Consider the following 12,812-nt stretch of genomic DNA (forward strand, 5'->3'; position numbering starts at 1 on the left):
TGCTTTGCGATCTGAGGCTAGGTCAGACCACTGGTGATGGTTGATGTGACAGGTGCTAAGGGATTTCTTCAAGGAGTCCTTGTACCTCTTCTTTGGTGCCCCTCTATTTCGATGGCCGGTGGAGAGTTCGCCATACAGGGCAATCTTGGGAAGGCGGTGGTTTTCCATCCTAGAAATATGCCCTGCCCAGCGCAGCTGCGTCTTCAACAGCAGTGCCTCAATGCTGGTAACCTCTGCCCGCTTGAGGACTTCAGTGTTGGTCACAAAGTCACTCCAGTGGATGTTGAGGATGGTGCGAAGGCAGCGCTGATGAAAGCGCTCAAGGAGTCGCAGGTGATGACGGTATAAAACCCACGATTCGGAGCCGTAGATGAGGGTTGTCATCACAACCGCTTTGTAAACATTGATCTTTGTGCCTTTTTTCAGATGCTTGTTGCTCCACACTCTTTTGTGCAGTCGGTCAAATGCACGGTTTGCCTTTGCCAGCCTGTTGTCAATCTCCTTGTCGATCTTGGCATCGGAGGAGATGATGCACCCCAGGTAGCTGAACTGCTGGACTGTCTTCAGAACTGATTCACCCACAGTGATGCAGGGAGGGTGATAATCTTCCTGGGGTGCAGGCTGGTGGAGAACTTCTGTCTTCTTCAGACTAACTTCTAGGCCGAATAGCTTGGCAGCTTCTGAAAAGCAGGACGTCATATGCTGCAGAGCTGATACCGAGTGGGAGACGAGTGCAGCGTCATCAGCAAACAGTAGCTCTCGGATGAGTTTTTCCATTGTCTTGGAGTGTGCCTTTAGTCGCCTCAGGTTGAACAGGCTGCCATCGGTGCGATAGCGGATGTAGACACCATCGTCCTCATCTAGATCTACTGCGGCTCTTTGAAGCATCATGCTAAAGAAGATCGTAAAGAGAGTTGGCGCGAGAACGCAGCCTTGCTTTACACCTGTGCCTATTGGGAAGGGCTCCGAGAGGTCGTTGCAGTGTCTGACTTGGCCTCGCTGGTCTTCGTGTAGCTGGATGATCATGCTGAGGAACCTTGGGGGACATCCTAAACGTTCCAAGATTTGCCACAGGCCTTTCCTGCTAACGGTATCGAAAGCTTTGGTAAGGTCGACAAAAGTCACATACAGAGCCTTGTTCTGTTCCCTGCATTTCTCTTGGAGCTGCCTGAGAACAAATACCATGTCGGTGGTGCTCCTGTTAGCTCTGAAGCCGCACTGGCTCTCTGGGAGGAGTTCTTCTGCAATGGTGGGCACCAGTCTGTTCAGGAGTATTCTGGCAAGGATTTTGCCTGCGATGGAGAGCAGGGTTATCCCCCGGTAGTTGGAGCAGTCTGACTTTTCCCCTTTGTTCTTGTATAGGGTGATGATGATTGCATCGCGAAAGTCCTGTGGTAATTTGCCTTGTTCCCAGCAGGTCACAAGTACTTTGTGAAGTGAGCTATGTAGTACTGTGCCCCCATGCTTCCAGATCTCTGGTGGAATTCCATCAACTCCTGCTGCCTTGCCACTTTTCAGTTGCTTGATGGCTTTAACAGTCTCTTCTAGGGTGGGGATCTCATCCAACTCTGTTTTCACCGGTTGAAGTGGGGTGAGGTGGATTGCTGAATCTTGAACTACGCGGTTGGCACTGAAGAGAACCTGAAAATACTCTGACCACCGGTTCAGTATGGATGCCTTGTCTGTGAGGAGCACTTGGCCGTCTGCACTATGCAAGGGACTCTGAGCCTGATATGATGGACCATATACTGCCTTCAGGGCTTCGTAGAACCCTCTTAAATCACCAGTGTCTGCACACAGCTGGGTTCTCTCTGCAAGCTTGGTCCACCACTCGTTCTGAATGTCTCGAAGCTTGCACTGGAGGTTGCTACATGCAGCGCGAAAGATTGCTTTTTTCCCAGGACAGGAGGGCTGAGCAAGATGTGCTTGGTAGGCAGATCTCTTTTTCGCCAGTAATTCTTGGATCTCTTGATTGTTCTCATCAAACCAGTCCTTGTTCTTCCTTGTGGAGAACCCGAGGACTTCTTCAGAGATCTGCAGGACGGTAGTTTTTAGGTGTTCCCAGAGTGCTTCTGGAGAAGGGTCTGTGGGGCAACTGAGGTCCTCAATTCTTGACTGGAGTTTTGCCTGGAAGGCAGCTTTAACTTCGGCTGACTGGAGGCTGCCAACCTGAAACTTCCTCCGAGGGATACCTCCTCTCCTGGGTGTGGGTTTAAAGTGAAGACGGAGATTGCAGCGTACAAGACGATGATCCGTATGACATTCTGCGCTGGGCATTACTCGGGTGTGTAAGACATCTCGAAGGTCTCTCTGGCGCACCAGAATGTAGTCGATAAGGTGCCAATGCTTGGACCGTGGGTGCATCCAGGTTGTCTTCAGACTGTTCTTCTGCTGGAAGATAGTGTTGGTGATGGTGAGCTGGTGCTCCATGCAGAATTCTAGCAGGAGGCGCCCGTTGTCATTGCAGTTGCCAATGCCGTGTTTGCCAAGTACTCCTTTCCAGGCTTCCGAGTCTTTACCTACTCTGGCATTGAAGTCACCAAGGATGATCACCTTGTCCTCTGTAGGGGTCTTCCGTATGAGGTTGCGTAGATCAGCATAGAACTTGTTCTTTTCTGCAGGATCTGCTTGAAGGGTTGGGGCATACACACTGAAGAGTGTTGCATGCTGCTTGTTTTGAAGTGGGAGGCGCATGGACATGATGCGATCTGAGTGACCTGTTGGAAGGTTTTCGAGTTTGGAGGCAATGGAGTTCCTGACCATGAAGCCAACGCCAGAAAGGCGGCTCTCAGCCTTTGACTTACCCGACCAGTAGAGGGTATAGCCAGCACGGTGTTCTTGAAGACTACCTTCCTCAGGGAAATGGACCTCACTGAGAGCTGCTATGTCGATATTCAACATGAGAAGTTCGTGGGCAACTAGAGCAGAGCGTCGTTCAGGGCGTCCACTGCCTACTGTGTCAAGCATGGTTCTGATGTTCCAACACGCAAGCTTTAGTCTTTGCACACTTTGTGAGGCAGGTGCATGCCTTTTCTTTGTTGTTATTTTTCGACCGCAAGTAAGGATGCCCGTTGACCGCGGCTAGCCAACTGGGGTGGGGGAGACGAGCTTTGTTTAGGCCACCTTTTCTAGGCCCCTCTCCGTGTGGAGCAAGCAGTGCTGTCCCTAGATGAGGCTGCTTGGTCGTTCAGGGTGCTGCCGAAAGATGCTTTCGTCTCCGGGTTAGCATCAGGCGACCAATATCCTGAACCGCCTACATGCAGGATCGGGACTGCGGCTTCCAGTGGCACCTTCCACCTGCCGTTTCGCCCCTTGCCTATCGCTGCAGGACTTGATACGTTGTGGGTTGTGTGTGTGGATATGCCCTTCAGGCCTGCGCAGAGGAATTTTTTAGGTGAAGTGCAGTGTGCGCGGTACTGGCTCCACCCTTTCACCTGGGGGTCATCTGCCATGGCCCAGTAAGCCGGGACGCCGGCAGTGAGTCCTCCAGGTGGTAGGTGTTACATTAACGAGCTCTATCTGCCCGGGTTTGATGTTAGAGTTTTCCTTCTCTTAGGCTGACGAGGTTGGTGGGCCCAGCCTGCCCATCCGGTTATACCGCCGGACAATTCGGTCGCACCATGACGTAGCAAACTCTGTGAAAACGGGGGGGACCAGCGAGAAGGTGTTGCTACGGATGCAGTAATGCAGGAGAGGCCATTGCAGTGACCATCTGCCAGGCATAGCCAGACAGTGACCACGCGGCGTTCACTACACCGGGAGAGGAGAGGCTATGTATTGCGCATGCACTTTCCCTGGGGGGGGTAGGATTCCCAGGGGGAGCCCACCCCCCACCCACCCCCCCATATACTACTATCTGAACTACACGTTTGACATCCGTGCTCTAGTGGTCTTCAATCTTGCCTCCCTCAGCCCAGGGATCAATGACAGATTCCATGTCCCAGATCTAAGTACCCCCCGGAGAAAATATGGGGAGAGACAGTCTCTAAGGTAGACAGATCCTCGGCACTATAGGGCTTTAAAGGTAATAACCAACACCTTGTAGTGAATCCTGTACACTATCAGCAGCCAGTACAGCTCTCGCAGCCCAGGCTGTATGTGCTCCCACACGGAGAGCCCCAGTAACAGCCTGGCCACTGCATTCTGCAACAGCTGCAGTCTCTGGATTCCATCAAGTTACAACCAACTCATGGTGACCCCTTGAGGTGGAACTGTGAGGTTTTCCAAGCAAGAGATGAGCAGATGTGGTTTGCCATTGCCTTCTACATAGCAATCCCAGTCTTCCTTGGTGGATTCCCATCCTAACCATGGGCAGGGCTTTTTTTGTAGCAGGAGCTCCTTTGCATATTAGGGCACCTCCCCACCCCCGATGTAGCCAATCCTCCAAGAGCTCCCAGGTCTCTTTTTACAGGGCCTACTGTGAGCTCTTTGAGGACTGGCTACATTGGGAGCATAGCCTAATATGTAAAGGAGTTCCTGCTACAAAAAAAGCCCTGAGTGCATGGCCAATTTTGCGTACCTCCCAAGCTCTGACAAGAGCAGGGTAGGCCAAGCTATTAGGCTGCTAATGAGGCTGTCACAACTCAGGGGGGTCTTACCAATTGCTGCCACCACTCTGGGTTAAGGATCTCCCTTGAGAAGGCCCAGAGTACCCTCCCAAGCCCTTCCAGGCCTCGCTTAGCTTAGACCAAATAATAGGTCAGTGCAATATAACAAACAAGGTGCATAAAACAGTAAAAGGGGTGAAGGGAAAAATAATCAAATGCCCTAATCCGTCTGAATTTACTGTCCCTAAACCGTCAGTCAGACCTGGGCCTACTCACCCTTCCTCACAGGGCAAGGGTCTCTTCCTGGCAGCAGCTCTTCCTCAGCTCTGCCTCCTAGGAAAAGAACACCCCCTGCCTGGGCTTGGTCCTTTTATCTTCTCCTCCCAGGCCCCATCCCTCTCTGGGCCAGTTTCCCTCCGAAACCAAGCCACGCAATCAGAGGGATAGGAGGGATCCTGGGAAATGTAGGCTCTTCCCAGTAACTCCTAAGCAGGCTTCCCTGGGGCCTGCAGGCCTCCCAGGCCCAAAATCATGACAGAGGCAAATTCGGGGGTGGGGGGCAAAATTCCAAGGGCCCTGTTCCAAGCCATGTGATCGTTTTCACACGATGTTTAGGTTGGGGGAGCCACATGAAATCTCTGTCTGGGCGTCCATGGTAGCTCGTGGCTTTAACAACTATAAATGAGGTAAATAAAATAATAGCAACGTATTTGGGCAGCCCCGCTGATGGAAGGATGGGCTGCCAAAGACCATTTGCTGGATTCGTGGCCGAGATTAGGTCTGAACTTGGAAAATCTCAGGTCGCATTCTTGAACCATTAAGCTGCACCCCATTTCATAATGCCGTAATCCTGCCTTAATGCATTCCTGTAATTCAGATCAGAGTTGCACAGAAATTTTCTGTGACATTGAAATGTAACAACTCGAACGACTTTGCCTGGGAAATGTGTAAATGGGCTCCATTATGGTTCTCACTTACCTTGTTTTGTAACGATTCATTTGTGCCCTCTTTGAGCTTCGGCAAGAAGATTTGTTGCCAGAGAGTTTAAGGTAGGAGAAAGTGAGGGGGAAAAAGGCAAGGAACTGGTTAGCTTGTGTTAAAAAGAGACGACCTGGCTTGGGGGAAGGTCAGGGGAGATCCAGGAACAATTCAAGTTCTGTGGCTGAATAGGAACCTAAAATGACGGGTTTGGAAAAGGATCAAGGCACTCAGCAACTTGATTAGAATATGACACTTTTATCTTTAATGAGAAAAACGGAGAGGAAATCCAGCCTATTTTGTGTGTCTGTGTTATGCTTTATGCCAGTGATAAAAATGGAGAGAGGATAATTCCGTAATTGATCAAAATGGGGTACATTTAAACAGCCTCTTGTAACACTGTTGCCGTCTGCAGATGTTTTGAAAAATACCGCAGCTTTACAAAATCCAAAGAGAAGATATGCGCTGATCTTCAGGATATAGAGAAGATGGTTGGGAAAACTTTATACTGCACGCCGGGATCTTACAAAGAAGCTTTGGAGCAGTCTGAACAAAGCAAGGTGACAAGTAACACCGTTTTGCATTTATATGGAGCTTTTCAACAGCCCTGTGGGGCAGAGTGGTAAAGCTGCAGTACTGCAGTCCTAAGCTCTGCTCACGACCTGAGTTCGATCCTGGCGGAAGCTGGCTTCAGGTAGCCAGCTCGAGGTTGACTCAGCCTTCCATCCTTCCGAGGTCGGTAAAATGGGGGGAAAGTGTAGATGACTGGGGAAGGCAGTGGCAAAACACCCCATAAAAAAAGTCTGCTGTGAAAACATCACGATGCAGCATCACCCCAGAGTCAGAAGCGACTGGTGCTTGCACAGGGGACTACCTTTACCTTTTCAGAGTTTTTCAAAGAGTGTTCAAAGCACTCCATTTCATGCACATCTAGAACATGGGAAAGGTATGCTGTTATGATCCTTACAGTGCAATCCTAAAGAGAGTTACTCCAGTCTAAGCCTATTCATTTCAGTGGGCTTAGAATGGAGTAACTCTCCTTAGGATTGCACTGTTAGTGACCTCAGACCAGGAGAACCCTGTGGTAGATATACCAGGGACCTCTCCCCTCCTTAGTACCTCCTGGTTTTGTCTGGGTGGCCAAAAAACCCAGGTGCCCACCAGTGGGGCTAGAAGCCCTCCCACTGTGCCCCACCCCCAAGCACCAAGAATACAGAGCATCACTGCCCCAGACAGAGAGTTCCAACAATACGCCGTGGCTTCTGCTGGGATCGAACTCAGGTTGTGAGCAGAGAGTTCAGACTGCAGTGCTGCAGCTTTACCGCTCTTTACAACGCTACTAATCGCGAGATAGAAGCTTTGAAATTTATTCTTTAATTCCATTGAATGATTAGAATGATTAAAGGTTTGGAACACTTTCCCTATGAAGAAAGGTTAAAACGCTTGGGGCTCTTCAGCTTGGAGAAACATCGACTGCGGGATGACATGATAGAGGTTTACAAGATTATGCCTGGGATGGAGAAAGTAGAGAAAGAAGTACTTTTCTCCCTTTCTCACAATACAAGAACTCGTGGCCATTCAATGAAATTGCTGAGCAGTTGGGTTAGAATGGATAAAAAGAAGTCCTTCTTCACCCAAAGGGTGATTAACATGTGGAATTTGCGGCCACAGGAGGTGGTGGCTGCTACAAGCATAGCCAGCTTCAAGCGGGGATTGGATAAAAATATGGAGCAGAGGTCCATCAGTGGCTATTAGCCACAGTGTGTGTGTGTGTACTTCGGCCACTCTGTGATACAGAGTGTTGGACTGGATAGGCCACTGGCCTGATCCAGCATGGCTTCTCTTATGTTCTTATGTGTGACACAGAGTGTTGGACTGGATGGGCCATTGACCTGACCCAGCATGGCTTCTCTTATGTTCTTATGTGTGACACAGAGTGTTGGACTGGATGGGCCATTGGCCTGACCCAACATGGCTTCTCTTATGTTCTCATGTGTGACAGAGTGTTGGACTGGTGGGCCATTGGCTTGATCCAACATGGCTTCTCTTATGTTCTTAAGTGTGACACAGAGAGTTGGACTGGATGGGCCATTGGCCTGACCCAGCATGGCTTCTCTTATGTTCTTATGTGTGACACAGAGTGTTGGACTGGATGGGCCATTAGCCTGACCCAACATGGCTTCTCTTATGTTCTCATGTGTGACAGAGTGTTGGACTGGTGGGCCATTGGCTTGATCCAACATGGCTTCTTTTATGTTCTTAAGTGTGACACAGAGAGTTGGACTGGATGGGCCATTGACCTGACCCAGCATGGCTTCTCTTATGTTCTTATGTGTGACAGAGTGTTGGACTGGTGGGCCATTGGCTTGATCCAACATGGCTTCTCTTATGTTCTTAAGTGTGACACAGAGAGTTGGACTGGATGGGCCATTGGCCTGACCCAACATGGCTTCTCTTATGTTCTTATGTGTGACACAGAGTATTGGACTGGATGGGCCATTGGCCTGACCCAACATGGCTTCTCTTATGTTCTTATGTGTGACAGAGTGTTGGACTGGATGAGCCATTGGCGTGACCCAACATGGCTTCTCTTATGTTCATTCATGATTAAATTTTAAAAAGCAAAGCTTTTGGATGCTTTTTCCTTGAAAGGCATTGGCCTCCCGACTGGCTTCAGCTGAAGAGGATCTCATGAAGCTGCGGCAGGACTTGGGATGTCTGAGCGGGATGTGCACAGAAGACGACCGCCTGCTGCTTGCCAGCGTCCTGTCAGCGGTGTGGCTGAAGTGGCTGAGTTTGCTCCAGGCTGCCAGGGAATGGGAGAGCAGGTGTGAGGAGCAGAGCCAGGAGTGGAAATCTGTCAGCGAGGAAGTGAGTCACTGGGGGGTGTGGGGAGTGGGGGCACCTTGGGGGTCGCTGCAGCTGTCAGTACTCCTTATGGAATTTTGAATTGGTTTATGTTGTGTGGGGTTGTGTAGCTCCGTGGCGCAGAGTGGTACAGCCGCAGGGCCGCAGCCTGAGCTCTCTGCTCACGACCTGAGTTCGATCCCCAGCAGAAGCTGGGTTTTCAGGTAGCCGGCTCGAGGTTGACTCAGCCTTCCATCCTTCCGAGGTCGGTAAAATGAGTACCCAGCTTGCTGGGGTGGGAGAAGTGTAGATGACTGGGGAAGACAACGGCAAACCGTCCCATAAAAAAGCCTGTTGTAAAAACATTGTGATGTGACGTCACCCCAGAGTCGGAAACGACTGGTGCTTGCACAGGGGAACCACCTTTTACCTTTTCGTGGTGTGTGTGTTCTTCTACCCACCAATTTGTGGGGACACGAGAGAGGCAGCCCCCCCAATTATGGAACAATTTCCGTGGCAGCCCCCCAATTATGGAACAAGCCTCTCCAGGGAGGTGTGCCTAGATCCCCGTTGCCATTCCTCTGGAAGCAGTTGAAGACAGTTTTAATTAGGGCTGCATTTTGACTGACTGAGCTTTTCAACTTTGGCAGTCCTAACTAGCGTTTTTAATCTGTTTTGTTTATATTGTAAGCTGTAAGCTGCTTTGAGGGCCTCAATAAATAATAACGCAGACCATCTTTTATCCTCTGACATGACTCCAAGTCATTTACTTTAACTAGTCTACCGATGCTGTATCTCACTAGGGGAGCTAAACACATGGTTAAATACCTTCCATTCAAAACCTATGAAGTTGTAGGGATTCCACAGAACTTTCTACTTAATTTTTTTATACATTCTACTTAAATTATACATAGGGCTTTTGTTGTAGATAAAGCCCAGCAGGAACTCATTTGCACATTAGGCCATACCCCCTGACATCACCAGTTGCTTTCGTTGTATTTCTCCCATGGGATCCAGGGAACTGGGCAAAGAAGCCCTGGCTCTTTCCTTCTTTCCCCACGGGACCAGGAAGGGGAGGAGCCTCAACCAATAGAAGGAAGAGAGGCTTGATTCAGTAGCTCTGCTGTGTGATTGTGATAGCCTGGCAATGCAAGCTCTTCCTTACCCCCCTACCTCATTGAGAACATTGTTCTCTCCTCTGTTTTATCTTCCCAGTAACCCTGCGAGGTAGGTTCGGCCTTAATGTGTCTGGCGTTGGGTCCCCCTGAAAACTTCTGTGGCAGAATGGAGACTTTAAACCTGGGTCTCCCAGAACTCGGTCTGACATTCTAACGACTATATTAAGTATTATATAGAAGAGGAAATTTATCTAATGGTGTGCATGCACTTCAGTTGAACATCAGTGATGAAATAATTCTTACTCCCTGTGTAAAATCAGATCTTTAATCACATCTTTAAGTACAAACAAACACAAGCCTTTATTGGCATATATCAGATTATAAATAAGGCAAAAAAGAGATAACAGAAATAACAAAATAAGCCAATCATATACAGCTGTACAATGAACAATCGATCCTTGATTATCCTTGATTACCAGACTCAAGAATAAAGCAACCTTTTCAGTTTTTTCAGGTGACAAATCTTTCAGAAGACATCATACCTTTGCAGCATCTGAGCATCTTGTAATATTGAGCAGAATTGGGTCTAGAAACCTAAGACATGTAGTATCATATATAAAATTCTATGTTTAATTAGATAATATGCATTTATAAGAGGGAGCATACAGAGAGAAGAAGATATCGGATTTATACCCCGCCCACTCCGAATCTCAGAGTCTCAGAGCGGCTTACAATCTCCTATACCTTCTTCCCCCACAACAAACACCATGTGAGGTGGGTGGGGCTGAGAGGACTCTCACAGCAGCTGCCCTTTCAAGGACAGCCTCTGCCAGAGCTATGGCTGACCCAAGGCCAGAATCCATAGATAAATCTAAGGTGGATATTTTCTTCTTTATACAAGCAATCCATTTTAACAAGGAGGATTCAGACAGCATTTGGTATAAATGGCTCCCACATCTTTTAGTAGTTGCTGCCCCATCTCACTTGCCTCTCTCCTGCATTGCATCCTGTCTAGATTGAGCGAGAGACAATCATTCTAGACAATCTTCAGGAAGATTTACCTGAAACCCCCAAGGAGAAAGAGAGGTCCACCAAAGAGGAGCTGCAGGCATTTCTGGAATGCGCAAACTGTTACCAGGACGGTGTGAACGCTGAGGAATTGTTCTTGCGCTTAATACTTGACCGCATAAGGCACATTCTAAACATCCCTCAGGGTCCCACAGAGAAGGCAGAAGGCGTTCCTGTTGTGAGGGAAATTCGTGTCATGCAAGATAGACTGAATGAGTAAGTATTCCTGTAACATTTTATGTTCTGTAAAGTAAATTGCTTCAGAAAATAACTTCAGCTCTGCATAGTCTAAGACTAGAAACTTTGCCTTCTGTTGTACAAATGTGCTCCACAATTGAAATTGTAATCAGAAAACTTACCCCTTGTGTGACTCCACTTATGTGACCAAATGAGTTATAGCAGGAACAGGGCCTTCTCACTTGTGGCACCTGTGTTGTGGAACTCTCTGCCCACAAAAATTGATTTGACTCTGAATTTATAATCTGTATGGTTTCAGGCAAAGATTTAATCCCCCTCCCGACCTTCTGGATACATTCTTCCACTACCACACCAATGGACATTTATTTATTGCCTTGCTCTTATGTGACTGCTATATTTTAGGATATTTCACTGCATATTTTCCTGTGCTGTTTTTTTAGAATGATTTTACAGACCATTGATCTTAATATTTCCCAAAATCAATTTTTTAGTGCTCTTTCTTCTTGCATCCCACCCATGTGTCTTGTTGTTTTCATCTTTTAACGGGAATGGGTGCTTTACATTGGCATCAGTTGTGTTGTTTTTTTTAACATTAGGACAAGATTTGCGTATTCTCCTAAAGAGCGAGGTACAGATTTGATACAGTATAGCAAGATGATAATAGAAGCCCCCATTTCTAGTCTTGCTATGTGGAGGGAAATGGCTTATTCCAAAATTCTTTAAAAAAATAAATTGACCACTGATTCTCATTCACTTTTTCTGTTTTTAAAAGAGAAATTTCTCTTTCCTTTCTCTTTGATGAAAGAAATCAATGCATCTTTTCGTTAACTTGAGTCCTTGCAGTGGTGGCACTCTCACAGGGGTACGGAAAGTTGGTGGGAGGACATTGTGACATTTTCTGAAATTTTGCAGAACCTCCCTTCTTGCCCCTCCTCTCTCCAAGTTTCTCTTTTGTTCAAAATGGATCTCTTTTAAATCAAAATGGAATTGACTAGGACTTGACTCCAGATTCCTCAAAAAGAGGAAAAGAAACAGACTGTTGTTGGCTGTCTCTTAACAACCCCTACCCCATTCCATGGAGCCCGGTTTCCCTTGAAACATCTCCTGAACATTGTTCCTGTTTCTCAGGCTCCAACAAAAGGCTCAGAAGCAAAAGGATGCTGTGCTGTCTGAGATTCAAGACCGGGCCAAGGCAAGCGATGAAATAGATGCTGTGAAGAATTCCTTGCAAGACTCCATGCTGTTGCTTCGTAGCTTGGACTCAGAGGCACTTCCTGAAAGGACGGCAAAACTTGAGGTTGGCTGTCTGTCTGGTTGTTTTGGACCAGAGACGTACTTGTGGAATAGGGCCTGTGGAGGGGTTGTGACTCAGCAGCTTCCCCCTGGGGAGGGACTATGGCTGCTTGGCATGCGGAAGGTCCCAGGTTCAATCCCCAGCATCTCCAGCTAAAAAGATTAAGGAGCAGGCGATGTAAAAGACCCTTGCTTGAGATTCTAGAAATTAATTAATTATTGTATGGTGTTGTGTGTGGTTAAGTACTAGCCCCTTTTAGTGTTATGCACCACTAGGTGTTGAGCTAGACTTATTTTTGGGGCTGAGAGAGCTCTGTGAATGACCCAAGGTCACCCAGATGGTTTCACGTGGAGGAGTGTGGAATCAAGTCCAGTTCCCTGGATTAGAGTCCACTGCTCTTAACCACTCGGGTAGAATTCTAGCAGGAGCTCCTTTGCATATTAGGCTACACACCCCTGACGTAGCCAATCCTCCAAGAACTTACAAGGCTCTTTTTTGTAAGCTCTTGGAGGATTGGCTACATCAGGGGTGTGTGGCCTAATATGCAAAGGAGCTCCTGCTAGAATTCCACCCCTGTAACCACTATACCAGGGTTTCCCAAACTTTTCTTTCCCGTGGTCCAGTTATTTTTACACTTCTCCTTCGTGGCCCACTAAAATTCGGGGGTGGAGCCAGGAGACTTTGGGGGTGGAGCCAGGAGACAGGAATTACGTAATTTCCTGTGGTGTCAAGGACCAAGTGATGTCCCTTCTGGGGCACAGT

General features: G+C 48.0%; 1 protein-coding gene across 1 annotated transcript in view; it reads left to right on the forward strand.

Moving 5' to 3' along the window:
• SYNE2 (spectrin repeat containing nuclear envelope protein 2) overlaps positions 1 to 12,812 on the forward strand; it is a 407,300-nt gene that overhangs the window by 165,958 nt on the left and 228,530 nt on the right. Inside the window, exons 47-50 of the mRNA XM_060261546.1 lie at positions 5,941 to 6,085; positions 8,178 to 8,396; positions 10,506 to 10,774; positions 11,885 to 12,053. Of these exons, the coding sequence (XP_060117529.1) occupies positions 5,941 to 6,085; positions 8,178 to 8,396; positions 10,506 to 10,774; positions 11,885 to 12,053 (802 nt within the window). The remainder of the gene's footprint in view (positions 1 to 5,940; positions 6,086 to 8,177; positions 8,397 to 10,505; positions 10,775 to 11,884; positions 12,054 to 12,812) is intronic.

Source organism: Heteronotia binoei, chromosome 21, assembly GCF_032191835.1.
Source record: "Heteronotia binoei isolate CCM8104 ecotype False Entrance Well chromosome 21, APGP_CSIRO_Hbin_v1, whole genome shotgun sequence".
NCBI classification, from domain to species: Eukaryota; Metazoa; Chordata; class Lepidosauria; order Squamata; family Gekkonidae; genus Heteronotia; species Heteronotia binoei.